The sequence below is a fragment of the Bos indicus genome, chromosome 5, assembly GCF_029378745.1.
Source record: "Bos indicus isolate NIAB-ARS_2022 breed Sahiwal x Tharparkar chromosome 5, NIAB-ARS_B.indTharparkar_mat_pri_1.0, whole genome shotgun sequence".
NCBI lineage: Eukaryota > Metazoa > Chordata > Mammalia > Artiodactyla > Bovidae > Bos > Bos indicus.
In genome coordinates this window covers 110,058,765-110,086,593 of record NC_091764.1, presented here as the reverse complement: position 1 = coordinate 110,086,593, position 27,829 = coordinate 110,058,765, and the positions used below count along the sequence as shown (strand labels likewise).

The 27,829-nt window shown below is 55.8% G+C and overlaps 1 protein-coding gene across 1 annotated transcript in view; it reads right to left on the bottom strand.

The window, feature by feature from the left end:
- TRIOBP (TRIO and F-actin binding protein) overlaps positions 1-27,829 on the bottom strand; it is a 57,460-nt gene that overhangs the window by 8,719 nt on the left and 20,912 nt on the right. The window contains exons 7-15 of the mRNA XM_070790381.1: positions 26,079-27,173; positions 22,953-23,030; positions 20,466-20,603; positions 10,774-10,831; positions 8,066-8,172; positions 7,852-7,941; positions 7,372-7,481; positions 5,214-5,739; positions 4,460-4,570 (exon numbers count right to left, since the gene is read on the bottom strand). Coding sequence (XP_070646482.1) covers positions 4,460-4,570; positions 5,214-5,739; positions 7,372-7,481; positions 7,852-7,941; positions 8,066-8,172; positions 10,774-10,831; positions 20,466-20,603; positions 22,953-23,030; positions 26,079-27,173 — 2,313 coding nt within the window. The remainder of the gene's footprint in view (positions 1-4,459; positions 4,571-5,213; positions 5,740-7,371; positions 7,482-7,851; positions 7,942-8,065; positions 8,173-10,773; positions 10,832-20,465; positions 20,604-22,952; positions 23,031-26,078; positions 27,174-27,829) is intronic.

The following is a 27,829-nucleotide window of genomic DNA, read 5'->3' as shown; positions in this document are numbered from 1 at the left end:
GACCCTCCGAAGATGTCCACGCCCTACTCCGAGAACCAGCGAATGTGTTACCTTACACGGCCCAGGAGACTAGTGATTGCTAATCAGCTGACCTTAAAATAGGGAGATTATCCTAGATTATCCTCTGGGCCGAAAGTAATCACAGGGTCCTTGGATGTGGAAGAGGAGGCAGGAGAGCAGGGAGAGGGAGAGGGGACTAAGGCAGGAGCCCAGTGGGAAGAGAGAAGGACCGGACTCTCCTGCACAAGTTCTGAAGATGATGGAAGGGACCATGAGCCAAGGAATGCAGGCGACTGCTGGACACTAGAAAAGGTGAGGAGATGGAGCCTCCCCAGAGCCTATGGAAAGGAACGAGATCCCATGGATGCCTGGATTTTATTAATAGCCTGGGGAGACCCACGTTAGACTTCTACTCTACAGAACTGTGAGATGATTAATTGTGTTACTTATGTTTCTGGCAATTCATCACAGCTGCAACAGAAAACTATACAGATATGCTTAGAAGGTAACCAAGGTAACCCCTGGGGCTGGAAGCAGGTAGGGGGAGGAGAGTTCACACATTTGTTTTTAACATTTTGATTTGTTTGAAATTATTTTTGAAAATGTAAGCAAATTTCTTACATGATTAATATATGTTTAAGATCATTCAAAAGGGAAGGGGAAGAGCCAAGGGAGAAACAGGAGGCACAGATAAGAGACCCGATGCAGATAAGAGGCTGAGTCCTCCCCCAAGGCACAGGGCACCTCACGGCTGGGGACGGAGGATGACCCCCACCACACCAGCAGCCACATCTGGGGGGCTGCATGGGCCAGTCTGGGGAAGGACAAGGGCCAGGTCTCCAGGATCCAGGTGTTCCGAGCTGTGGGTAGGGGACACCTGTCTCACTGAGCCTCTGTGTGTCCCCTCAGGTGGGGCAATGGAACATGGCCCTGGGAGTTCCACAGACTGGGTCCTAGTCCTGGCTGTACCACGGAGTGAACCCGAACAAGCCTGTTCCCCTCTTTCAGCCTCAATCTCCTCATCTGTAATACAGACCCCATAAGACCAACTCTCAAGGCTCCCTGAGCTAAGTCAGCGTTCACTGTAGAGATCACCCACCTGTAGAGACAGGAGCCTAAAGGAGATGGGATTGCTGTTCTTAAAGAGCCCCATCAGGCCGGCAGACCTGGCAGTCAATACGGCGTCCAGAGGCTGCTGTCAGGAGGTGGGCACTAGCCCATGAGGAGGGGCTCCTAGAAGGCCAGGCGCTGCTCCCTCTGACCTGCCTTTCTGAGGGCCCAAGTGTGATGGCTGCCACCACTGATGTGGATCAAAGTAGGTAAAGTGCCCGTGGCCGCTACTGCAGTAGGCACTGAAGCCCCAGGCCCCCTGGCTGCTGTCCTGCAGTAGCAAACCCCACAAGCTGGAAGGGGGGCACCCCCTTGGCCTGAGATATCAGGCTTGGGAATCCCTGCCCTGCTGTCACCTCACTAGGGTCCACTGACTCTCCAGCTGCCTCCCCTGGGGCCTGAGGGGACACAGACGGTTCAGCTCCTCTTTTTGGGTACCCTCCCCTACCCCGTCTTGGGCTGTTTCCCCATTATGCCCTTCTCACCCCCCATTCCACCTGCTACCCCTGCCCATCCCAATCTAACAGGATGAAACACTGACAGCCTTGGGGAGCCCAGCGGGCGCCTGGGGACCAGGAAGCCAGGACTGCAGACACAAGTCTGCTGCCAGCTTGGAGGACTCGCCTCCTCTCTGGGTCTCCGTTTCCCCATCTGTACCCTGAGAAGTCAGAGCAGTGCTTTTCCAGCTTTGTTTTAGTGACAGAAACCTTCCTGCAAGGGAAATTAATGCAGGTTCTAATAGTCAAAGACAGTGCTGCTCCAGGGCCAACAACTGTGGATGGACCCACCCAAAAAAGGCAGCCTCTGGGGTGTCCAAGGGGTCCACCAAGCTCAGTCTGAAGCCCTCTGGGGTGGGTAGGGGGCATCTCTGAGGTGCCTGGAGGCCTCAGGTGGTGGTGCTGGCCCCTCTATCTAGAGATGCCCCACCTTCCTCTGGCCTCGAGGGAGCCCTAACAATAACTGGGCCCTCCCTTTCCCCTTCCCCACATCAGGTGATCCCCAGGCTCACCCTCCACAATACACCCCCAACTCCCCTCAGCCCTGGTCTCCCTTCAGCTGAATGTTCCAGAACCACTCAGCCCCAGATGGCCCCTGGCCTTGCACGGTGGCCCCAGCTTCTGGCCAGCTCCCCTCTGCCTTCCTCGAGGCAGTGGGCCAGCCTGAAGCTCCCCTCCCCACCCCCACCCTCTTCCCTCCCCCCTCCTTCAGCAGCGTCCTAGCTCCTAGTGCTAGGACTCCCTGCATACTAACCCCACCTTCCTGATGTCGCGTCCCAGACCCCAAACCTCCTGAGGTGTGTGGGTCGCGATCCCAGCTTCTCACCTCGGCAGTGGGCGTCTCCTTGATGAATACCCAGCGGCAACGCCCTCCTGCCTCAGCCCCCGCTCCCACCCCCAGCTCCAGGAACACTTCCTGAGAGCCCCACGCTCCCTCGGAATCTCTAGAAGGCCTCCCTGCCCAGAGCCTGGGACCCCAGCCGTCTTTTTTTTTTTTTTGCTTCAGACAAGGGTGTGCTATCTGGGGAACAGCAATTGTCAAATTTTTAGGAATTCTGTGGTGCAGCTATTTAGCATAGCTGTTATCGGAAATTATAATTAGTTGCATTAAAAGCAAGGCTGAGGGACTTCCCTGGCAGTCCAGGGAATCTGCCTTCCAATGCAGGGAACACGGGTTTGGTCCCTGGTAGGGGAACTAAGATCCTACATGCTGAGGGACAGCTAAGCTGTGCGTTCCAACAAGAGAGAAGCCGGCACACAGCAGTGAAGAGGCTGAAAGCAGCAACTAACACCCAGTGCAGACAAAACCAAGTAAGTGTTAAAAAACAAAGCTGATACTCAAGATTCATTACCTCCTAATTATGTCACTGCATTTTATTATTAGCTATGCTCTGAGGTTATTTACATGTCCTGTATCTGCAGGGTGGAAATGCCACATGATGCTCGGTGCAGTTTCCCAACTCTGTTCAGGGACATCAGCCATAGCAGAAATATTTACACCATGGAAACTGGTAAACATTACAAATCAGAGCTTGATTTACTGTTTTGTTGATTGTCCAGACTTAACCAAATGATGAGAAAAAGCTATTAACGCTCACAGTACAGATTAAACTTCAAAATGTGCACTAGCTCAGACTGCTACATTGTACACAGAACAAAATCCCAAGAAATGTCCTCAAAAGAATACTTTCAAATAGTCTCAACAGTAAAGTATCTTTCAGTTCAGCAAAGAAGTTGCTCATGACATTGACCAAGTAAAGTTTAGGCATATATCTGGCTGTCATACTCATTCACACACAAAAAAATGCCAACCAACATTCATGTTAGAACGACACTCATTTGTCAGTTTGCTGTGGATACGAGCATTTGGAGAAATCAACAACAGTACTCTGAGAAAAATCAATTTGCAATATGGAATTCACAATAGAAGCATGACGTATTTTTTATTTGTAAGTTGCACACTAAACATGCTCTGTATCAGTAAAATTTACAATAAACATATATAAGTGTGTCAGTGTGTACACGCACACGTATTTTTTTCTGGAGAACTAGTTGTCCCGGACATGACAATCAAAAGTGTCTCTGGACACGGCCAAAATGTCCCCAGGGGAACAAAATCAACCCTTGTTGAGTCGCTGTCCTAGGCAGGCTGTGCGTCCCCCGAGGGCCACTGGAGGCACTCATGTCCTGTAGACCACCTTGCTCAGGGCCTCCGCCCGGCAGGATTTTCCAGTGTTTAGGGAGCGACTCCCAGGGGCCTAGCCTTCCCTGGTGGCTCAGTTGGTAAAGAATCCGCCTGCAATGTGGAAGACCTGGGTTCGATCCCTGGGTTGGGAAGATCCCCTGGAGAAGGGAATGGCTACCCACTAAAGTATTCTGGCCTAGAGAATTCCATGGACTGGATAGTCCATAGGGTTGCAAAGAGTCAGACACAACTGAGTGACTTTAACTTTCCCAGGAGCCTGCCCCCTGGGGGTCCCATGCTCCATCAGGCCCCTCTTCCCCAGAGCAGTACAGAGGAAGGGAGTCTAAGTACAAAAGGTCACGTGGGGGCTCACGCATGGGCTCTGCAGTCAGCTGGACCCAAGTTCAAATCCCACCTCTGACATCTGCAGGCCAGTTGACCTCAGGCAAGTCACATACCCTCTTATAGCTCAGTGGCCTTGTCTGCAAAATGGGCACAGTCCTCACGTCCACCCTCTGGGGAGATTAAGTGAGATGGTGCACATCAAAGGCCTCACCCGGGTTCCACTCTGGTATAGGAAGGGCTCCCAGAATATCAGCTGTTTTCTCAAAACACGGCAACCAGAAACCCATCCCCAACCCCCAACACAACAGCTCCATGGCCTTACCTGTGAGATGTAGCCAGGGGGTATGTGGCCGTCCTCCTGGGACTTGGGTGCACCCTGAGGAGCCTCCCCTTGGAGACGCCATGCCTCCAGTTGGGCACGAAGGGACTGGACCTACGGGGATGGGGGGAGGCAAGGTCAGTGAGGGTCTTAAAAGGGGAATGGAGCTGGCGGGATGAAGTGGCCCTGGTGTGGACACACGGGCAAGGGGGACGTTCCAGGTGCTTCCTGGATGGCCAGGTCAGGGACCCAGGAGAGCGCTGGCCTAGAGAAGAAGGCTTAACAGGGTTGGGAGCAAGATACCACAGTCACAGATATTTACCTATTATACAGGTGGGAGGAAACTTCTTGGAGCCTCAGTTTCCCATCAGAGAAACAGTGAGGCGGTCTACCCTATGGGACCATGAAACGGCCATGTGACCAGGTGAGGACTGCATGAGCCAATGTAAGTAAGGAGGGCCTAGTACAAGGCTTGGCATGCAGAAGGTGCTCAATAAACGGTCGCTCCCTTCTCTTCCCCCTTCCCTTCTCTGGGATTGCTGAGGACAGAACAAAGATGGGGAAAAACAAACAAAAACAAAAGATCCCCAAGGTCCAGGAAAGAAGTCCAGTTTACAAGGCATCTGGTGTCATGGCTCAGGGGTGAACTCCCCAGTCACCGTAGGTATGCAAGAACTAACGCTACAGCATGAGTGCAGGGACGTTAAGGGCGCTGGTGGGGTGAGGAGGCTCCCAGAGGCCAGCCGTGCCCGCCTACCTCCTTCTCCAGCGCCTCGTGGCTGTCGCTCGGGGCCCCCCGGCGCTCCCCGCGGCCTTGGTTGAGCAGGGCAGTAAGAGGCACCCGCTTGTTCTCCCGAAGGGGCAGCTTCTCCAGCTCCTGCCACTTCTTCTCAATCTCCTCGCTGAGCCGGCTCTGCTGGTCCTCGGTCAGGGGGGCGCCCAGGACCCGGCGTGGACCCTCACCTGCCGGTGTCTCCGTGGCCCGGCTGTCCGTGGCCTCGAACCACTTGCGTCGCTCCTCGGAGCGTTGGGCCAGGTCCCGCTCCAGCTCCTCCTGCTTGGCTGGGCGGTCGAGGGTGCGGGCTGGGGTGCGGGCCCGCTGTGGGGAGCCCTGAGTCAGCGGGGAGAGCTCCACGTAGTCCAGCAACTGCCGCTGCCCGTCTGCCTTCCGGGGGCCACCCCGGCTGATGACCTCAGAGCCCACCCGCTGCTCCCCTGCCTTCAGGGAGCCCTTTGGGGTGCCGTAGCTGTGCAGCGTGTTCTCCTTGTTGCAGTCCGAGAGCCTAGGGGGCCAGCAGAGCCACGTCAGGTGGGACCTGGCCTGCTTGGTCCCAAAACAAGCACTTCTGGAGTGTGACCCGCGCGTCGGGGCCTGGGGACAGACCCCAGTGGAGGAAGCAGGTTAGAACTACCGCTCCCTCATTAACAGATCCTGGGAACCATCCCAGCTCGGCCACTTCCAGGGAACCTGGCCGCCCTCTCTAAGCCTCAGTCATCTCACCTGTAATATGGGACAACAATGCCTCTTACAGGAGGGACGTGAGGACTAGATGAGTGAATGTGTGCAACGCCTTTGTGAATGGTGATGGCAGCATCAGCGTTAAGGGTGTGGTGGGAGACAAGGCCCTGGGTTCAAGAGGCTCAGTGGAATAGGGGAGATGCCCAGGGGCACTGCAGGTGAGGTGAACAGTGGCCTCTGGCTACACAGGCACAAACTGTGGAGACACATAACAACTTCTTCCATAACAACACTTTTTCCATAGCAACACTGGGTACGTGGTCACCTGGCCAGAAACTAAAGTGTCCCTTGCCGCTACAAGTGTCCATGTGACCACTCTGCCCAGTGCAAGTGAGAGGCGGCACCCTTCAAAGGACCAGGTGTGCCCTGGCCTGGCTCCTGGCTTGGACCTGTGAGAATGTGAGCAGTGTTCTGGCCCAGAGTCAAGGCTGGGGGCTAGGGGCTGCACAGCCGCCCCACCAGGTCTGGGCTGGAGTGAGAAATAAACCTCTCCCTTGCATGAACCTGTGTTTGGGGTTTCTTTGCTATAGCAGTGAAGCCTATACAGCAAACCATAGTCCAGCTGCACAGTGGGCAAGAGTTTATAAAGCGCCTCTGTGCATATCCTCACACGACACCTGGCGTGACAGGTGAGGAATCTGAATCTCAGTCCAGACAGCAACTGGCCTAAGGTTGCCAGCCAGGGTGTGGCTGGGCAGGCAGACACACACTCCGTGCCCCCTCAATACCAAGCTTCAGTTTCTGCTGCCCAACAGCCAGAGTTTTGACCCTCAGAGACATCTGGGCTTTTTGTTTGTTTGTTTAAAAAGATGCTTACTTAAATTTATTTTTATTTACTTTTTGGGTGTGCTGCGTGGCATGGGAGACTTTTAGCTCCCTCACCAGGGATAGAACCCATGCCCCCCTGCAGTGGAAGCACAGAGTCCTAACCACTGGACTGCCAGGCAAGTCCCACATCTGGGGTTTATACTGTGTGGGGGCTCTACCACCAGGTCACTCAACCCTCCCGCCCCTCTCCCCACAGCGACCTCCACAGGGAGTGAGTCCCCCACCCAGACTAAGTAGCCATCCCCTCTCCCTGACACAGGCTCAGACACAGCCCCCTAGGCACACAGACAAGCAGCCACCTCACAGGCCCTTTGACTCAGCGGCACTTCTCCAAAGAGCCGAGGCCTCTCCCCACCCTTTCAGGGTGGGATGAGTCAACCTCCAAAGCTCAAGGTATTTCTGGATGAGTGCCACAGATACCCACTGCCCCCTCCCCCACCTCCCTATTTTGTTGGCAGAGAAACTGAGGCCCAGGGCCCTCAGGCGAGCACTGGACACCCATTCAGGATGCAGGGCTGGGGGGATGGTAAGCGCCTCCCCGAAGTCCCCAGTCCAGCCCAGCACATACTTGGTGACATCTGGGGCTGAGGTGGGACGCACAGTCTTCCTCAGAGCCTCGATCCAGTTCCTCCGGATGCCCGAGGTCATGGCCGACAAGGTATAGACAGCGTCTTTGGTCTGCAAGTCCACCCCACAGGTAGGTTGCCACCTGGCCAGCTTCCTTGCTCCTTCCCCACTCTGGGCCCCGGGGAGGTGCCCTTCCCTCCTCTTGAGCCTGGAGGTGAGCAGAGGATGCATACCCTCTCCTCCTAGCCTTGGAAGAGCCCCATCCCCTCCACAGTCTCTCCAACATTCGAATCGGCTTGCCAGTGATTCCTGGGATTGCCCCAGACAAGCTCGGTGTTGGCAGCAGAGCTTCTCGCTGGCTCTGAGGACAAGGTCTCTGGGGAAATGAGTGATGGGAGCCAGTCTGGTGAGCCACACTCCACCCCCACGCCTCCTCTGGGGGCCCTCCAGGGATACCGCCCGCAGCAGCCCGCAGGCTCACATGGATCTGGAAGCCATAGTTGCGCTGCACCGCGTACTCGGTGACGTCCGTGCAGGAGCGCAGGTCGATCTCGCCGTCCAGCTCATCCGCCTGCAGCAGGAGGGCTCATGATGGTCCATGGACTCCAGGGATCCCTCCCTGAACCCCCTGACCCCCTACCAGGGGGCCCCTGGAACCTGATGGGGGAAGGAGCCCTCCCACTTCATTGTCTCACCTCCTCAGCGGTGGAATCCCGGTAGTACTTGAGGCTTGAGTCGGTCAACACAAACCAGTGCTTCTTCCACTGCGAAGGAGAGATGGCCGTGAGTAAGGGTCGGGGGCATGGAATGAGTGTGTGTTTGTGCATCATTCCACAGGCATCTTGGGTGCTTCCAGGTCAACTGTTCGGCTTGCAGCAGGTGCCTGGCACCCTCACCAGCTGGGCTGAGGGGTGGGGGTCAGGGGACAGTGCAGAGTCACAAAATCCACATTTGTAGTTAGCTCCTCCATTCCCTCTCTGAGCCTCGGGAGCAGCATCTGTGAAATGGGTTGGCTTCTCTTCACTAACTACACCCTCCCTTTCTTTCTGAGAGCCCTTCCCTGATTTGTTGACAATTCCATAGGCCTCTTGATCCTTTCCGCCAAGATCATCAAGGTTCCTATACGCAAATCCTGCCCAGTGCAGTCCAGGAAGGGATTGTGACCTGGGTAAGGGCATTTGCCTAGCAAGCCAGGGGCCAGGACTTCAAGAGTTTTCTTCCATATGCTACTCCTGGATCGATCACCCCAACAGCCAAGGACAAGTCTCCCAGAGAGGACCAGAAGGGGGCCCAGGGATAAGTGTCTGAGAGCTGGTCATATTCTGTTTCTTGATCTAGGTGCTGGTTACGTATATGTGCAGCTATGAGAATGCATTATCTGTACATTTATGATGTGGGCACCTTTCTGCAATGCTTCTCTCTGCTGCAGATGGGGTTAGGTTGGCAGGACATGTAGGAGAGGGGTGGGGGCATCAGAACAGCCTGATATGAAAGTGCCAAGCTCAGCTCACGTCTGGGCTTCTGGCCACTCACTGGAATGCCAGTCAAGATCCACCCACTGCCAGGGTCAGCCCATGTCCTCCACAGCTCCCCCGCATCGCCAAGCTCTGGTTGTTAATACTTCAAGTACTTGGTTTTCTTTCCTCAAGAAGATGGTTAAGTTTTCAAGGATATGCCAGGATGATACTTTCTACTTCTTTCCACACTGGCCTCCCATGAGAAATAGGACTTCAGCATCCAAGAGACCTGGGTGACAGCTATTTCATCCCTTGCTAGCTGTGTGTCTTTAGTCAAGTGTCTCAACCTCTCTGAGCTTCAGTTTTCTGACTTGTAAAGTAGGGCTAAGTAGTCCCTAAGCCTCCTGGTGAGGTCAGAGATTCCTAACCCTCCCCGGAATGTCTCTCATGGCACCTGGCGTGTGGTCAGGCACTAGGGTGTCGAGGATTGTTCTGAGAGACTTGCTCTGTTAGAACCACGCTGTTCTTCTGAGTGACCCGAGCTGCTACACACAGGACAACTGTTCCTCTGTCAAGTGGGGCAGGGGTTCAGGCCCAAAGATCTCTTAGGCCCTTCCAGGCTTCGTCTACGACTGCCTGGGATGGCAACTGGCCGGAACTCTGGGCCTCAGGCACCCCAGGTTCTAGGCCTGGGTTTGCCCAAGGTGCTGCTGGGCCTGGAAGAGATCAAAGCCCTTGCGGGCCTGTCTCCTGTCTGTGTACCACGGGGTCGGGCTGGCTGAACTCCCAGGGCCCTTCCAGCTCGGACATTCCAAAACCCTGTGAAAGAGAATGAGTAATGGCCAGTTCTGGGTGGGGCTCATAGTCTCTGCCCTCCAGAGACCCTGGGTGGGGAGGCTGGGAAGGGTCACTGGCGGGATGCCCGGCCTTGTGTGAGCCTGGAGCCCAGCCACCAGGGGGCTGGCAAGCAGGCAGCGGGTTCAGAAGGTTGTGGGCTAGAGGGAATAAAGCATGTGGGTAGGGAATACAATGAGATTCCCTTTGGCTTCAAGCCCTCCGTGGCATGCGGGCTGCATGCAGACCCAAGCTGCGGGCGCATGCAGGACCCGGGCAGGGAGACGTCCCCTCCCAGGCTGGGTGGGCAGGAGGCCAGCTCCACCTCCAGCCTGGCAGCCAGAAGGGTAGAATGGTGAAAAGCTACTGTCCCTTCTGGCTCTAAGGATGCACACAGTAGAGAAAGGGAAGGGTGATTAGCTGAGGCCCAAGCGGGCACTGAGGGCTCTGTGGAACATTTTATGTGCTTGACCTCTGTGACTGTTATCCAGCCTGGAAAGAATTCTCACTACCCAGCATGCCCATTTCACAGATGAGGCCACTGAGGCTGGAAGAAGCTGTGACTCACTGGGGCCCCAGGTTGGTGAGACTTCAAGAAATGTACTCTGAGCCCCCACCCCAGGGCTGGGGGGAGCTGCTGCATGGCTGAGCCTTTGGGAATCTGTATACATCTCAGGCTGGATGATCTCTGTGAACCCTTCCACTCCAGACCCTCAGATACCCAGCCAGGGTCATCAAGAGGTGGAAGGGCCTAGGGGCTCTTGGTGAGGAGAGAGAATGGGGTGCAGGGCGTGAAGGGCCAGGAGGCCACCATCCTGGTGACCTTTACATACTGCAGGCTGCTTCATGAAACTGAGATGACTAGCAGCCTCTGGCCTCCCACCCCGCAGCCCAAGGCCTTCTTTCCAGCAGGACAAGAAACGTCCCCCTCAGGGTTCCCACTCTGGCCCTCACCCTCTAACCCCTCCATCCAGAAGCCAGGGTCTCTAGATGGCTGGACAGGCCAGGGAAGCTGCTCAGCCACCTGGGCAGCCCCCAGGACCCTACAGGGCCCTGCAGCAACCCCACTGCCCACCCCCTACCCTTCACCCCACCCCACCACAGCCCTCCTACCTCTCCAGGCTCATCCAAGATAGACATCCATCCCTTCTTGAAGTTTAGCAGATCGGGCTATGGGGAGAGGGGGTGGCAGGTGAGTCAGGCCCAGCGAGAACCAAAGGGGCTCATCCTACCTGCTCTAAGTCCTATAAGAGTCCTGGGAAGCCAGGAAGGAGGGTTGAGGACCCAGATAACCCCCCAAATCCAGGCAGGCTCCCAGCCACTGAAGCAGCCTTGGTCCCCTTCCTGAACATCTGGCAACCTCTGAGAGGTGGGCTGGGTGACTGGCCATCCACCACAGACCTCCAAGCTCCCGCCCTGGCCAGCCTGCTTCCTCACCTGAGTGTGGAGGAGAGGGAGAGAGAGAGGGGAGAGAACTCTGCCTGGAACAAGGAACCCTTACAGAGGTCAGAGGACAGGCCAGATCAGCAGGGCTGAGTGAACTGTCCAGTTCCTCTCACTGAGGCCCAGGCAGATAATGCCCTAATGATCTTACCCACCCCCAACCCAATAACCCTCCCGTGATCCAACCAGCCCTGCCCTTCCTCGTCTCCTGGAGACCCTGAAAGATGGAGCCAGGCCCAGGGTGTGGTCTGAGACCCCCTGGGCGCCCCCAGCTCTTGGAAGGGCCGGGGAGAGGGTACCTCAGTTCTGGCAAGTCCTACCTGCCGAGTGCTGCCCAGGGGGGCACGGCCCCGGGGTCTGGGGGCTCCCAGCTGTAGCATGTTCCATAGGGACCTGGAGCTAGGTCCCCCCGGCCTAGCCCCTAGAGGACAAAACTGCTCATCTGCGCATTTTCTCTGGCCAGGCCAATCCTCAGACCCTCCTGGCCTGCTGGGGAGACCTCTCTCTCTTGTCTAAGTCCCGATCCCCCTGCTGTCTCAGCTCCTGCTCGCTGGTGGGCCAAGCTGGCCGGCAGGGAGGAGGCTGCCACCTGTTGCCATGGCTCTGAGCCCACCTATCAGCACCTGCATCACAGCTCCACCGGGCCAAGGTGTCTGGTTGCGTGGAGGGAGCGGGTGGCATGGCTCAGCGGGGTGGATGGTGACAACGGTTGGAAACCTGGAAACTGGAGCCACCTGACCTGGCCACCTGCCCTGACCCGCTTTCCTCTGAGGAAGCCCCATTTTCCTCTTCCTCCGGTGGAGGAAGAGGCCTGAGAGGGGCTTGGGCCAGCAGCCTGGACCTCCTGAGCCATCCTCAGCCATGGCCTTGGGACCAAGGCCCCTGGATCTCGGCAGGCTGGCGGCCCAACCCCTGCATCATGCCCTTCCCTGCAGACCTGTCTGACGGAAGGGACACGGGCTCTGCTCAGACCTGGGAAACCCCAGGCTGTGTACGCCCTGTCTGCTTTATCTTCTTCCCCGCCCTGTTCCCCACGTGGGCCAGAAGCTGCCCAGGGCGGTTCTAAGCTCAGACTGAAGACCAATAGCCATGCTCAGGGCCACCAAGTCATCTGGATCCATGTGCAGACAGGGGCCTCCCGTGGCCTCAGGGCCTGGCATGCTGTGACCCCAGGGGAAACCTGCTGATTAAATATCCACCCTCCTCTACCTCCCTGATCTAAATTCCTGTGCTTTGGGGGCTGTTCCCACCCCACCTCCTGGCAGCTGAGGAGCCAGGCTTTTTAGGATGGACCACAGAGCTGGCATCACTGTGTAGACCTGGGGAGAGCTCCCCAGGAAGGACCAGCTGACCACCCAGCCAATAAGACAGCCAAGCTGGGGCTGGGAGAGTCATGGGCTTCCAGAGGCTGAGGAAGGGCAGGAATGACAGGTTGGGACCCCGAGGGCTGCCTGGGAAGCAGAGTGACCTTCCTAAGTCACATCCCCTCCCTGAGCCCAGATGTTTGATGTGGCAAATGATGGGGGGGGGGGTCCTGCCCTCCCCCAAGTTCCATGAGAGAAACTACACACAGAAACACTGGTACCCACACACTATCAGGAATGAGATGGGATGGTGACCTTGGGGAGAGAAGGCCACCAGTGTGAGTTTTTAAACCTTCTGGCGGGCGAGGTCCTGCAGTTACCTGGGAAGCCCCCAAGGGTCAAAAGGTCAGAGAACCTAACTCCCTGCCCCCTGTAACTTCACACATGGCTCCTCAGCCCCAGATACCTTCCCTCCACCTGCAGGAAGCTCCCTTTCCCCCTTTTTTCCCCTCCGGAGCACTGATAGCACCTCACAGCAGCCCTCCCTCCTTTGACCACAGGTCAACTGTGCCTCAAGCCAGCCTGGACCATGGACGCCGCCCCCTGTGTGCGCGCTCTGGCAGGGGACCTGCTCCCAAAGGCCTAGTGTCACAGGCCTGCCTCAAAGCCTCAGGGACGGCTTCAGAACAAGGTCCGGCTGCCTCAGGACAGCACGAAAGCCTCAGCCTGGCCTCACCCCTGCTTAGGGGGCCCCATGGTTTACGTCATCACACTTCCTCTCTGATCCCCCACACACCAGGACTGGGGCCCTCCACACACACCTATGTCCTCTGCTTGAAACACAAGGCCTCCTCCACCTCCTTCACCCAGGCAGACCCCTTCTCATGCCTTGAGACCTGGCTTCACTGCCACCTCCGAGGCACCTTTCCCAGTACACACCACACCAGATGACTTCCCAGGGCCTCTGTGGCATTTGTGATCATCCTGAAGCCACTCACTTATCCCTCAAGGCTAGACCAGAAGCAACTCCATCAGGGACACGCGCTGTTCACCCCCCCCCCGACAAGATCTTAGGACTCGGGACATTCATACAAATTTCTTTCTTCCCTTCTTTCTTTTCATCTCTCTCTTATTTTTTTGAACCAGGCCCTGTTCTACACCAGGAAATCAGCGGTGAACAAGAGATGCAGCCCCTGCCTGGTGGAACTCTGGAGAGAGACAATAAACAAGTGAGCAGGTGTATAATTTGATGCCAGGCAGCGGCTGAGGATGAGGCTCCAGGGGGAAGGCTGCACCCAGCTAAGGCAAAAGAAGGTGGAGCAGAGCCTGACTCCAGGCCCAGCTTCCTGAAGCCTCTAAGCATTGACACGTTCATAGCACCTTTGCCACTTGCTCGTTCAGATTTCTGAGGTTGAAGTCAGGGAGATGGGGCCAGGAGAGAGGAAGAGGATGTGAAGAAGCAATGGGCAGGATACTAGCCTGGAGTGGGCTCAGGTCTGAGAGCAGCCAAGATGAATCCGGTAAACACTGTCAAAGGTCATTACGAGCCTCCTCTCTGCTCCATAACCTTTCATAACTCTCCAGTGCCCCTGAACAAGCCCAAGCTGCTCTTCCTGGCCTCTGAGGCCCTCCTTCCCAAGTCCTTTTTCTATGTTTTCACCATTTCATTCCCCAAATACGGCCACCAGCCTTGGTCCACACTGTACACCCCCCCCCACAATCCCTCTCCATTTGACAAAGTCCTATAGTCCCAGGAAGTCATTTCCCTCGGGAAGCCTCTTCCCACCAGCAGGGATGGGCCCCCACATGCTGCTTCTGGCAGCCTTACCTGAGTTCAGCATGTGCTTCCCCAGGAAAGGCAACTATGTACATTTATCCGATCCTGAGACAAAACTAGGACAGACCAAGTTACAAATTCTGGCTCAGCCAGGGCCGGGCCATGTCACCCAGGGCACATAAGTTCACTACCTACAGTGTGAACTCATCAGTGTCCTCACGGGTTAGACCGGGAGTTACCATCAACCTGCAGGGATCCAAGCTGGTAATGTGACAGCACCCAGTTTCAGGGCCTGGCAGGCACCCCATAGGCAATGCAACCACTCTCCACTAGCCTAAGGCGGGGATGGGGGGGTGGGGTGGAAGACACTGACTCAGCTCCTCCCCCCACATCCCTCTCTACTCCCTGACAGGGGAGGGGAGGCTGCTGACAACAGGAAGGGCCAGCAGAGAGGTGGCAGGATGTGCAGAGGCTGAGGAAGTCCAGGCAGTGAGCAGGTCATCGCACTTAGGAGGCAGGGGCCCTGCGCACACCCACGCTGCTCAACTGCCCCCAACTCTCCTCACCAGGCTGTCAGAGCCTCCCTAAGGCGCCTGCCAGAAACCAAAAGCACTCCTGCCCCTCCCTTCCAGAACATCACAGTGAAGGGGCCAGAGTGACCTGGAAAAGGGCTACTCCTTCCCTTACACTCAGGGTAACCTCTGGCAACTCACCGACGCCCCTCTCCAAGCCTCAGTTTATTACACTGTGGAACGGGGCTATCGGTGAACTCAGCTATGAGACGCAATATGATAATTAAGGTACAAGTACTGATAGAGGTTGGGTATGACTTATCCCCAAGAGAAAGACAAATCCCTGCCACCGTGTTCCTCACTCCCAATGGCTGGCCTGCCCCACCCAAGGTCCCAGAGCCACTGCGAAGTGGCAAGTCCGGGAAAGCACGGTATCCTGCTACTTCAGAAGTCCCAGGATGGGCTCCAGAGGCCTCTTTTCACCCAGCCAACCTGCGCCCAGCGCCCACACGGCCGGACAGACTTCCCAGACCCGCACCAGCGAGACCCATTCCAACCAAGGGAGCGCCTCTCTCCAGCCCCTGGCGAGACCCAGACCCGGGCTAGGCCCATCTCCGCTCCTCCCGCGACCCAGAACCCTGGGAGACCCTTAAGAATCTGGCGCAACTTGGGGGAATCAGACCAGGTTTTCACTAAAGGGAGCTGGAGAAGAGAAGGGGAAAGGGCCACCCCGAATCTGTCCATGATTGGACCTGCAAAAGTTAGGGGGTGGTGCCTGAGAGCTAGAGTTCCCATCTTCTAGGGGTAGGGGTTGACCGGGCTCCTGGCTCGGAAAAGTGAGGCCGGGGGCAGGTGAGGCAGGACAGCCGGCCCGTGCGGCCGGAGGGGGTTGCCCAGAGGGGAGCGGCGCGGCTCTGGCTCCGGCTGTCGCTCTCCTCCCGGCCTGGGGGTGCAGAAGGGCTGCACCCCTGGCGGGGGGGGCACTCACCGTCATGTCGGCACCCAGGGGCGGCAAGAGCAGGAGGCAGGAAGGTGGAAAGGACTCTCGGGCTGGGCTCAGCGGAGCGGGAATCCCGCCGCCGCCGCCGCCCCTCTCGGCCGCCAGCCGCCGCTCCTCCCGGCCCTTCCCTTCCCCGGCGCTGCCCCGGCCCCTTCCATCCGCCCATAAAACTTTTTTTTTTTTTTTCAAACTTCCTGGGAGGATCCGGAATGGCCAATGGGCGGCGGGGTAGCCGGGACAAACAGCGGCGGGGGCCGCAGGCGGGCCAATGGGAGAGCGGGAAAGGCCCGGAGGCGGGGCCTCTTGCGACGGGACGGGCGAGCAGGGGCGGTCCCCGGCATGGCGGATGGGGGCGGAGGGGGCGGAGGGAGCGGAGGGGGCGGAGGCAGCGGAGGGCGGGCCGGGCTCTGGCCCCGGGGGCGTGCTGGGAGGAAGGAAGGGCCCAGCGTGCAGGTGACTCCGTCCGGCCGCTGCGCGGGAGTGCGGGGTGGGGGCAGCGGGGTGTGGCACCCTCGTCGCCCAGCAACGGTTCCCCCGACCCAGTCGCCAGGCGCCAGACGGGAGCGATGGGTCCATTAGGGCTCTGCCCCTCGATTGGGTGACGACGCGGGCAAAGCACCCAATACTACCAACTCAGCGTGTCCCACTCGCCCAGCCTGGCTCATTACCTATGTAATGGACTTTCGTCCTTAACCACAGACCCGACAAGGGGGTGTCCTTGCCTCCATTTTACTAATGAGAAAATGAAGACTCAGAGAGGTGAGCCAGCTTGCTCAAGATCACACAGGAAGAAGAGGCGGGGGTTCTTAACAAGTAAGAGTGGGCGCTAGTGGTAAAGAACCCGCTTGCCAATGCAGGAGACACTAGAGACTCGGATTCCATCCCTGGGTTGGGACGATCCCCTGGAGGAGGGCATGGCAACCCACTCCAGTATTCTTGCCTGGAGAATTCCGTAGAGGAGCCTGAAAGGTTACAGTCCATAGCGTCACAAAGAGCCAAGCAACTTAGCACAATCTAAGCGCAAAGTGAGTTCTGGAATCATAGGGCCTTCCCATTTAAATGCCCCCTCCTCACAGGGAGTCTTTCTCTGTTTAAGAACCTCATTTTGTGTTCTTGGGTGTGGACTGTTTCTCTTTCCCAAAGCACTTGGTGGTTTTTAAGAGGTTCTTTGCCTGCAGGAGCTCCTCTAAGCCTACAGCTGAGGAGGGACTGTGATGGAATTTGTTGCTAAGTGCATGGAATGGCTTATGGAGCATTGTGACTCAAGCCCTGTGTTACCTTAAGCAAAGTATTTAACCTCTCTGTGCCTCAGCTTCACCTTCTGTAAAATGAGATGATGCTATCATCTCACAGGCTGCTGTAAGGATTAAGTGTTTATTTAAATAAAGCACCTAGAACACTCCCTTTATCCCTAGTTAGTTCTCCTTAGGTAAGACATAGGGTGATTGGAATAATTACCATCTCAGTGATTCTGCCATCTCACTTTGGGGTTCAGAAATTATTTCTGTCATGATTATAATTACTATCCCCATTTCACAAATTAAAGAAGTGGAGGCCCAGGGAGCTGAAGTTCTCCCAGCATTTCCCACTGGAATTCTCTCCACCCTGAGAAATGAGACCACGGATAAGTCCTCCTAGACACTGGCCTTCTGGCATTGCTGAGCAGTGGTCTCATCCTACCCCTATACCTCACTCAGGCATTTATTTGGTCCTTGGGAGAGTGAGTGAACGGACAGAAGACCTCAGCTACCACCCTTGCCCAGTGGCATGGGCACTGGGCACCTGACAGCACCAGCCTCCTTGCTGGTTTCCAGGCCCCCGGGACTCTCTTCCAGTACCCTCAACACAGTGATTAGAACACTCCCCTGCCCAGAGTTCTTCAACACTTCTCCACTGCTGAGAGGTACATTCTTGTGCCAGCAGTCAGTGCTCATTATCATATGGCCCCTGCCTGCTGTCCTTCATCATTAGACACACACACATTTCACGTGCTAGGGCTGCACAAGCACCAGGATGTCCCAGAATAAGCCAGGTCCCCTGTGCCTCCCTAATGGCACATGTTGTTCTGTGCTGTGTCTGGAACACTTCCCTTCCTGTCCTCTTATGCCCCAACACACACACACTCACTCTCTCCCTCCCCTCCCTCCAAATGTTTGTTTGCCTGGAAAATTCCTCCTCACCCTTCAAGTCTCAGTCTAAAGGAAGCCAGAGTGCCCCCAGCACAGACTGAGAATCTCCGTGTCCAGAGCTCCCTGCATCTGTATACTCTACAACTCAAGTGATGACCACACTGTGTCCTGACCAGTTCTATGTCAGTGTCCTTACAAACTGTGAGCTCCCTGTGGGCAGGAAGAGTGGTTTTCGTCTATATCATGTAAAGCCCAGGGCCTCAGCCCATATCAGGTTTTTCACAAATGTTGGTCCAGTGAGTGAATGCACAAGTGAACCAATGACTGCCTTACTGCAACTTGCCCTGGTAAGAGGGATGGTACAGCTTTAGGGACCCAGGAGTGACTTCTTAAACAGAGCTTTGGGGTTATCCAGTTTCAGACCATTCTTCTATTGAGGATAACAATATGAGGCTCAGAGAAGGGAGACAATGGCCTAAAGCCACACCAGTTAGGAGCAGAGACAGAACTCAAGCCTTAGGTTTCCTGGCTCTTGACCTTGGACTAATTTCACTATCCAGCCTGAGAGATGTTTAATGCTGCTCTGAGTAACTGTCTGGGTGGTTCCACTAGCAGTTCTGTCTCTCAGCTCCTGATTTTCCTCACCCCTGGATGAGAGAAGAGCTGCCAGTTCGTTGAGCCTCAATTGCTGTATCTGTCCAATGGGGAAAATCTGCGGAGCCTCTAGGGGCTGCAAGGACTCTGCAAGGAGACACAGATGCATGGAGGTGGTAGGGACAGGGTGGGCTCTGAGGTTGGCTAGAGCAGGCTTCAAATCCTAGCTCTCCCCTATGTGTGACCTAGAACGAGTGAGTTTCATTCCTTCATCTATGAAATGGACAATGTGAACCATACCTGTTACACCCAAGGGCGAGGATTCAATGCAATCAGGTGTACCACTCACTGAACACAGAGCCGAGCACATAGTAGGTGCACAATAAATGCTGGTTATCATCACCAGCAGCAGCATCCCAGAGTCCATTTCCACATTTCTCTTCCCCTGCTCTCCCACCAAGGACTTACCTGCTCCCTCCTGCTGGACTACTCTGTGTTAGTGACCTTTAGTTGGGCTGATAAGGTAATTCCCGCCCCTTAAAGATACCACCCTGCCTAGATAACCATGTTTGCTTGGTTATCCTTGTGCCTTAACCCCCATAGAGAAGCAGAGAGGAAATGAAGAAGTGGATGGGGGACTTCCCCAGTGGTCCAGTAGTTATGACTCCACGCTTCCCCTGCAGGGAGCAGAGGTTTGATCCCTGGTTGGGGAAATAAGATCCCACATGCCATGTGGCCAAAAAATAAACAAAAATAAATAAACTGAGCCAAGCTATATCTTTTTTAAATACTAAAAAGAAAAGAAGAAGCAGATGGGAAAGCTAGTGTTTGGACACTGCCCCCCACCCCACCCCCTCACACCTCTGTACATCCTGATGTCTCTGAGCCAGTCCTCCCCACAGCCCTGATCATCGGCATATATATATTATTTTCCCATTAGACAGATGTGGCAACTGAGGCTTGGTGAGTTTGGCTGCAGCCATGCTCTCATCAAGAAATGAGGAAAATCAGCAAGCGGCTGGTTCCTCTAAACCCTAGCCATGCACCCTTGGGCAAGTCCACCTCACCTCCCTGAGTTTACACTGTGTCTAATTACAGCATCTAGTGTGCCCAGCTTCGGAGAAGGCAATGGCACCCCACTCCAGCACTCCTGCCTGGAAAATCCCATGGACGGAGGAGCCTGGTAGGCTGCAGTCCATGGGGTCGCTAAGTCGGACACGACTGAGCAACTTCACTTTCACTTTTCACTTTCATGCATTGGAGAAGGAAATGGCAACCCACTCCAGTGTTCTTGCCTGGAGAATCCCAGGGACGGGGGAGCCTGGTGGGCTGCCGTCTATGGGGTCGCACAGAGTCAGACATGACTGAAGCGACTTAGCAGCAGCAGCAGCAATGTGCCCAGCTTAGAGCTAGACCCCCAGCTTATCAGAGTACAAGAACCAGCCTGTCACTGAGAGAAGAGAGCCCACAAGCCAGCCTGTGGCCCCTGGAGGTGGCCAGGCCTGCTCCCTCCACCGTGATGCAGGGGCCAGAGAGAGCAAATCTCAGCTGCCTCCCCTCCCCTCTCCTCGCTCTTGAGGAAACCCCAAACCAGAGGCCTGAGTGTTTACAGCCCTCTCTGGGTAGAGGATGGGTTACGTAATGCCAGATGTTTGTGCAACTGGCTCAGGCCCAGGTCTGAGACACACTTTGCAATCCCAGAGCCCCTCGCAGGCCCTCTCTCCCTCTCCCCCTCCCCCACTCCCAGCCTGGCTGCCCTTGGCCTATATGCTGATTGGGAGCTTCAGCTGTGTGGATTATTCCATCACCCTTCACCCTGCAAGCTGAAAGCGGCCCCAGCCCAGTCCTGCAGGTGGGACAGGCCCCTCACCGCAGAGACCAAGGGAGCTCAGGGCTCTGCTTCCAGCTCTCCTTTCTCAAGTGCGGGTCCCACATCTCTCCCTCTCAGCCCCTACTGGTTTTCCTCTGCCTAACACCAGCCTCCTCCCTCCCCTCCCCCTCTCTCTCCCACCCTCACCCCTCCCACCGCACTGGAGCCAGCCTACCCTTTGCCACCTGAGGACCCCCAGAGACAGCAGGAACGGATTGAACAGCGTGGGACGGTCCCCGGGCATCCGCCATGAGGTCACCAGTCGGCCCTTGAGTGGGCTCCCAGCCTTGCCCTCTGCTGGCCTCTTGTCTGCCTGTCAAACAGGGTCCAGTGTTGGCCCCCAGGTCCCTTTGGTGGGATGGGGGAGTCCCTGATGACAGCCTCCCCTGCCCATGCTGCCACGCCCACCTCACAGGCCCAGAGTTGCCATCTTCCTCCATCCCAGAACTGCCGAGAAAAGAGCTTGTGAACTCGTTCACCCGTGAGGTATTGGTTGGCAGGGCTCTGGGGGCTCAGCACCCTTGGGAATGTGCACTTCTCCACCCTCAAATTGGACCCCAGGGAGCCAGCAGGAGAGGAATGCAGACCACAGATGTGTGTTCAGCCCGCATAGGGTTTTCAGATTATTTTGCATTAGGTTCCAGTGTTAATCAAGAGGTTAACACATAACTACATATTTCCAGCTTCTCTTGAAATATCTAAAGATGGAGAAACTCTGGGTCCCTCTTCCCCATGGCAACAGTCCTCTGGAGCCAAGGAGTCACCCAAGTGTCCCCTAACCCCGAGTCCCCCATCTGCCTACTCTCCTCACCTTTGTGAAAGGAACGAGTCCCAGACATCTACAGTCATACCCAGCAGAGCCCCCAAGTGCACCCGCTTTGGAGTCATCTTTGTTTGGGGATTCCCTAGTGGCTCAGCTGGTAAAGAATCCACCGGCAATGCAGGAGACCTGGGTTCAATCGCTGGGTTGGGAAGATCCCCTGGAGAAGGGAATGGCTACCCACTCCAATATTCTGGCCTGGAGAATTCAGTGGACTGTATAGTCCATGGGGGTCTCAAAGAGTTGGGCACGACTGAGCGACTTTCACCTTCACTTGTTGGGGAAACTGAGGCCCCTGTGAAGCAGAGGCATTTGCCCAAAGTCACAGAGGAGGTTACTGGCACAGGCAGGACAGAACCCAGGTGTCCCAAGTCCCCAGTATCCAGAGATTCTCTGGATGTGGGACATGAAGCATCAAAGCACATGTCCAGAGGACACTGTGGGGGAGGACAGCCCCGACCCTGCACCACATCCCCATCACAGCCCTGACCACTAGACCGTAGGCTCCATGATGGCACTCCAGTTCACCTCTGGCGCACACACAGGCATATAGAAGGTGCTCACTAAGTATGCAAGCGAATGAATGAATGAATGAGGCAGTTGTCATTCTGTCCAGTCTACGCTTCCTGGGGGTGGACTGAGAGGTTTTCTGGGTTGCTGGGGCAGGCCCATTTCATGGAGCCTAAAGGGAGACCACTATATTTCTATTTCCTCTTTGTTCACAAAACTCTGGTCCCAGGAAGTGTGAAGAAATAACACAGAAAGAGGAGGAGCAAAGCTGCCGGAGTCCCTGGGAGAACTGGAAGCACCTTTAGTGACCAGTCCCCATCACCTCCCATTTCACAGATGGCCCACTCAGCAGTGAGCATGCTGCTTCTACTCTGCGAGGCCACAAAGGCAATCAGGGCAGAGCTGGGAAGCGGTGTTGCGGGGGGAGCAGGGAGAGGCCTGGGTAGGGGGTTCTGAGTCCCAGGTCCTAATCTGAGCTCCGCCACCGGTGGGCTATATGATCCAGGATGACTGCCCTGCCCCTCGTTTCCTCCTCTGCCCAACAGTCAGGGGTCGGGCAGAATCCCCCCAGCTCAGACTAGGAGCAAGGCCAGACAGACACCCCCTCACCCCGTCACACCCGGCTTTTCAGGAGCCAGCATGAGAAACAGCAGAACAACAGGATTAGAGAAGCGCTGGCCCCAAGCAGCCTGGTCTTCCTCTCCCGCCTCCCGCTGCCCCAGGCCCTCGGCTCTGACCTCACCTCTCTGGAGGCTGAGGGTGATGAAAACAGTCTGTTTGGCAGGTCCTGGGGAGGGGCGGGGCAGAGCATGTGCTCCAGCTGCAGCCAGGCTTCCCAGCAGCCTTGGCGGGTCCCACCACTTGCATACATCTCTCCCGCCCGGGACCCTGGAGATCCTCCAGGCCCAGCTGACTTCTGTACCTCCCTAGCCCTCTTCAGTGCCTCTCTGGCTCCAGCTCCTGGAAACCTACCCTTTCTCCCAGGGTGGCCAGCCCTCCAGACCCAGGAGGACCTTGCCTTCCGAGACTATCAGAGTCAAACTGCCATTTGCCCAGGGAAGGGCAGTGACCTTTTCAGGGCATCCTAGCAAGTCGAAAGTGGAGCCCTGGGCTTCTGACCCCAGGACCATCCAACCACCCAGGTCTCCAAGCCAGAAGGTAGCCCTGCTGCCCAGCTCCTCTAGAGCCCCTCTTCTCAGTGACCCCATGACAGAGCCAGCCTTGGTCTGGATGACTCCAGAACTCATCTCAGGACCTCAGCCCACCTCCTACCTGATTTCCCTTCCCTTCCCCTCCCTATGACCCACACCCATGACCCAGTGACCCAACTACCGAATCGGCCTGCTTCTGATCAGTCAGTGAGTCTTGTCCTCTGCTTCGTTCTGATTCCTCAGGCTCCTTTGATTGGAACTGGAGATAAGAAGGAACATAGCTTCGATTAGGGTATTTCCCTTCCCAGGTTCTATCCATCTATCCAACTTCTTATCCATCCATTCATCATCCATCCATCTAACGTCCATCTAGAATCCAACATCAATTGGTCCATATATCCATCCACCATCTAAAATCTACCCTACATCATCTACCTACTCATCTATCCAACATCTATTATCCCAATATATCCATCCTCAATTAACTCATCATCTATTCATCCATCCTATATCCATGTATCCTTCCTTAATCCATCCAACATCCATCTACCCATCCTGCCAACATTCATTCACCATCCATCATGCATATTCTACAACATTTACCCATCCATGCTATATCTATCCAGCACCCATCATCTGTTCCATTTATCACCCATCCATCCATCCACCCACCCATCTGTCATCCATCTGACATCTCTTTCTCATTTGTCCAGCACATATCATTTATCCATTACCCTTTCACACATCTGTCATCTATCATTCATTCATCATCTACCCACTGACCTACCCACCCCCAATCTGTTTCTTGTAGGCCCTCAAGCATCCATATATTCATGGTCAACCAGCCACTGAGCTGAGCTCCTCCTTTGTGTCAGGCCCTGGGCTAGGGGCTGGGGGTATGGAGATAAAGTAGGTGCAGCTCCTGCCCCCAAGGAGCTCATGTTTTTTAAGGAAAAATGGCAACAACTGAGCATGACCCGATGAAGAGTAGCAGAACTACCAAGCCCAGAAAGGAAACATCACCAGCCCAGGGGTGGGGTGAGTATTCAGGAAAAGCATCTCGGACAGAGCACCTATCTGAGACTTGAACAAGGAACATACACGTACATACACACAATGGAATATTACTCGGCCATTAAAAAAGAATGAAATAACGCCACTTACAGCAACGTGGATAGAGCTAGTCATTATCATGCTAGGCAAAGTAGGTCAGAAAGAGAAAGACAGATAATACATGATATCGTTTATATGTGGAATCTAAAGTATGACACAAGTGAACATATCTGCAAAACAAACAGACTCACAGGCATGATTTGTGGTTGCCAAGGGGAGAGGGAGGTGGGGAGGGAAGGATTGGGAGTTTGGAATTAGCAGATGCAAGTTATTATATATAGAATAAACAACAAAGTCCTACTGTATAACACAAAAAAACTGTATTGAATATCTTTTCATAAGCCAGAATGGAAAAGAATATGAATATATATATATATAGGGAGGGCTTCCCTGGTGGCTCAATGGTAAAGAATCTGCTGCCAACACAGGAGACATGGATTCGATCCCTGATCTAGGAAGATCCCACATGCTGCAGACCAACTAAGCCCGTGCACCACAACTGCTGGGCTTGTGCTCTAGAGCCCAGGAGCCACAACTTCTGAGCCCACACGCTGAAACTACTGAAGCCCACACGTCCTGGAGCCCGTGTTCCACAAGAGACGCCACCGCGATGAGAAGCCTGCACCCTGCAACTAGGGACTAGCCCCCACTCGCTGCAACTAGAGGCAAGTCCGTGCAGCAGCGAAGCCTCAGCACAGCCAAAAAAAATGAAAGAAAAATGATTTTTTAAGTGAGTTGTTTTTTAAAAAGAGTATAACTATGTCACTTTGTTGTACAGTAGAAATTAACACAACACTGTAAAACAGCTATAAAAAACCAAACAAGCAACCTTGGGCTTTGGAGTCAATACTTTGGTCCCATTTCTCTCGCCTTATACATGAGCTTCCCTGGTGGTTCAGACAATGAAGAATCCACCTGCAGTGCGGGAGACCTGGGTTCAATCCCTGGGTCGGGAAGATCCCCTGGAGGAGGGCATGGCAACCCACTCCGGTATTCTTGCCTGGAGAATCCACATGGACAGGGGAGTCTGGCAGGCTACAGTCCATGGAGTCACAAAGAGTCGAACACAACTGAGCAACTAAGCACATATATGTGTGACCCACGGCAAATGCTGAATGCGTCTGGGCACTGTATCTATCTGAGGCACGCATGGCAAAGTGTGTAAAGCCCCCAGCCCAGGTCCTGACACACCGTGAACCCTCCCCTGTCGTCCATGGAGGAGGCAGCATGGGGCTGCACATCATGGAGATGAGGAGAGTTTGGATAAAGGAGCAGGAACCTCCACATTGCCCCAGTGGTGCCTGTCGGGGGAGCAGTTGGTCCCACACTACTGAAGACCAGGACCAAGAGAAGCTGGGTGTTAAAATATGCTGCATCCCTGGTGAGCTGAGGCCAGGTTGCAGGGTTCTGGTCTCTAGGACCCTTCCCATCTTCAAATAAACGCTCGGGGCAGCACTGACTCTGTGACCCTGCCCCTGGGCCAAAGAGATAAGGCAGGGACTTGGTGGGCATCTACTATGTGCCAGGCACTGGGCCTGCTTTCCATACAGGCCCCCATTGAAGCAGCTGTCTCAGCAGTGAGCTCAGACCAATAAGCATTTATACAACTCCTTCCCTGTGCCTGAGAGGCGCTGCAGGGGCCAGAGAGGGGTAAGTGAAGCCGTCCTGGATTTTAAGGAACTTGGAATACTGCCGTGGGGAGGGGACGTGACCACATTGGGTGCAGTCCCAGACAGGGCCAGGTAGAGGCCACCAGAAAGCAACACAAACCAAGTATCGTAGGGCCAGAAGGGGAGAAGGCCCTGGTCAGTGCATCTTGTGGGAGGCCTCAGGGTGATCTGCACAGAGCAGACCTGCGGTCCACCCCCACCCTAAGCCCTACTAGCTGTGTGATCTAAGCCACTCAGTGGCTTAACCTCTCTGTGTCTCAGACTCCCTATCTGTAAATATTGCCTTTCTCATCAGACTGCCGCGGAGAGTAAATGAGGAAAATACCATAAAACATTCAGATCAAGATTTAGCACCTAGTAAATGCTCAAAGAAAGGGCTGGGTATTATCACTGCAGTTTGGTGGTAGGGACAGGTTTTGGTCAGGAGGGAGACGGTGTGCAGGAGCTGAGGGGTGACCGTTCGGGAGACTTGTGTCAGGTGGGGCTGACTTTCAGGCTGTCCCTTGGAAATGAGACTGACTTACCTCCCGCTGTGGCAAGCTGGGGTCCTCTGCAGGGCTCCTGCTCCCCAACTGGCTCGTCTCCTCCAGACCAGTCGTAGCTGAGGACTCTGGTCCGCTTGTCACTTTGGTCTTTGGCCACTGGGTGGAGATGCTGGTGGGGCTGGACGGCTGAGCGGAGCTCTGGGGCCACTGCCCGGGGTCATATCCATTGACTAGGGCAGCCCCTGCTCCTCCTTCAGGCTGGCTGTGTTGGTCTTGCTCCAGCTCCTGGGTACCCTTAGTGCCTGGGGAAGCCTGGCCAGGGCCAACCCAGTGTCCCGCTGGGTCCTTGTGGAGCAACTGGGCCTGCAGGAGCTCCAGGAGGCCCTCCCAGTCCAGCCGTGGAAGATGGGAGGTGAGAGTCGGCTCCTCCGAGCGACTCCACGTCCCCTCCCTGGGTACCCCGAGAAGGCTCACCAGGTCCCTCCAGTCAAACTCAGGTCGCCTCTCGGAGCCGTGCAAGTGTGGGCAGGCTCCCTCGGTGCCCCTGCCCATGGCTGGTAATGTCTCAGGCCTCTGGGATTTCGAGAACTCCCCTGGGCCTGCCCTGGAGTTCTCCGGGGGGGTCACAGGCTGGTGAGGACTGGACAGCTCCTGTAGGCTGCCCCAGCCCCTGTCCAGGGGCTCCTCCCAGGTCTCTGACTGCCACCTGTGGCCAGAGAGGCCACCCAGCAGGCTCCAGCTCTCAGACTCCCTGGGAAGGCCCCTCCACATTGCCTCTGGGGCTCTGGCAGCCCCCCGGCTGGACTCCCCGAGTCCTTGCCAGCCTCCCAGGCCTGGGCCCTCCTCCTGGCTGCGCCAGCCTCTCTCCAGGCATCTGTGCGGGCCCTGGGATCCTGGTGGCTCCTCCTGACTCCGCCACCCTCCCAGGGGCTGTCTTGGGCCCACCCGGCCACGTTCCAGGGGTCTCTGTGTCCGCTGTTCCCTCTCAGGAGTTCTGGCTGACATCCTCAGGGGAGGCGAGGACCCCTGGAGCCACCGGTCCCCCTCAGGCCGCCTCTCGGGGCTCCTGGGATGAGGGGCTTCTGTGCGGCTACGTCGGGCTGGTTCTGCCTGCTTCGCAGGGGACTTGGTTACCTGAGGATGAGGTGAAGGGGTGGGTGAGGCTCCAGGCCCCTGGCTGGGTGGGGTCTGTCTAGGAGGACAGGCAGCTGGGGTCCCAGCCAGGCCTCAGGGGAGTTGCAAGCTCTCTCTTCACAGCAGGCTGGATTAAAGCAGGTCAGAGAGTACCTAGGGCCCCTGAAATCCCTTCCTGAGGGTGTCAGCCCTTCCCTCTCACCCACCTTCCTCACTTCCAAAAAGAAGAGCTGCTCACTTTCCAGTTTCCCCCACCACCCCTCCACACAAGATACTGATTCCAACCTGGGCTCTCCAGGGCCAGAATCTGCACCACCAACACCCCATCCCCTGGGTGGGCCTTGCCACCTAAGAGCTACTTTAAACACGCAAATCCCCACCCTGGAAGAGACAGCCTGTAGAGCTGGACTGACCCATGGGAAGTTTCCCTGAAAACTTCCCAACTTGGTAGATGCCTAATGAAGGAAGAGGGCAGAGGCCATCTTCAAGATGGATGAACTGGGGTCTGCCTCATTTTTGCTGACTCTTTGGGAGAGAGAGGAGCTGGACACCCATGATTGGGGCTTTGACCCTTTCATAAAGAACCTCCCTCCCAGGACCCCCGCCCAGCATCTGGGGGAGAGGAGAAGCAATGGCCCACCCCTTGGGGGTAGAGG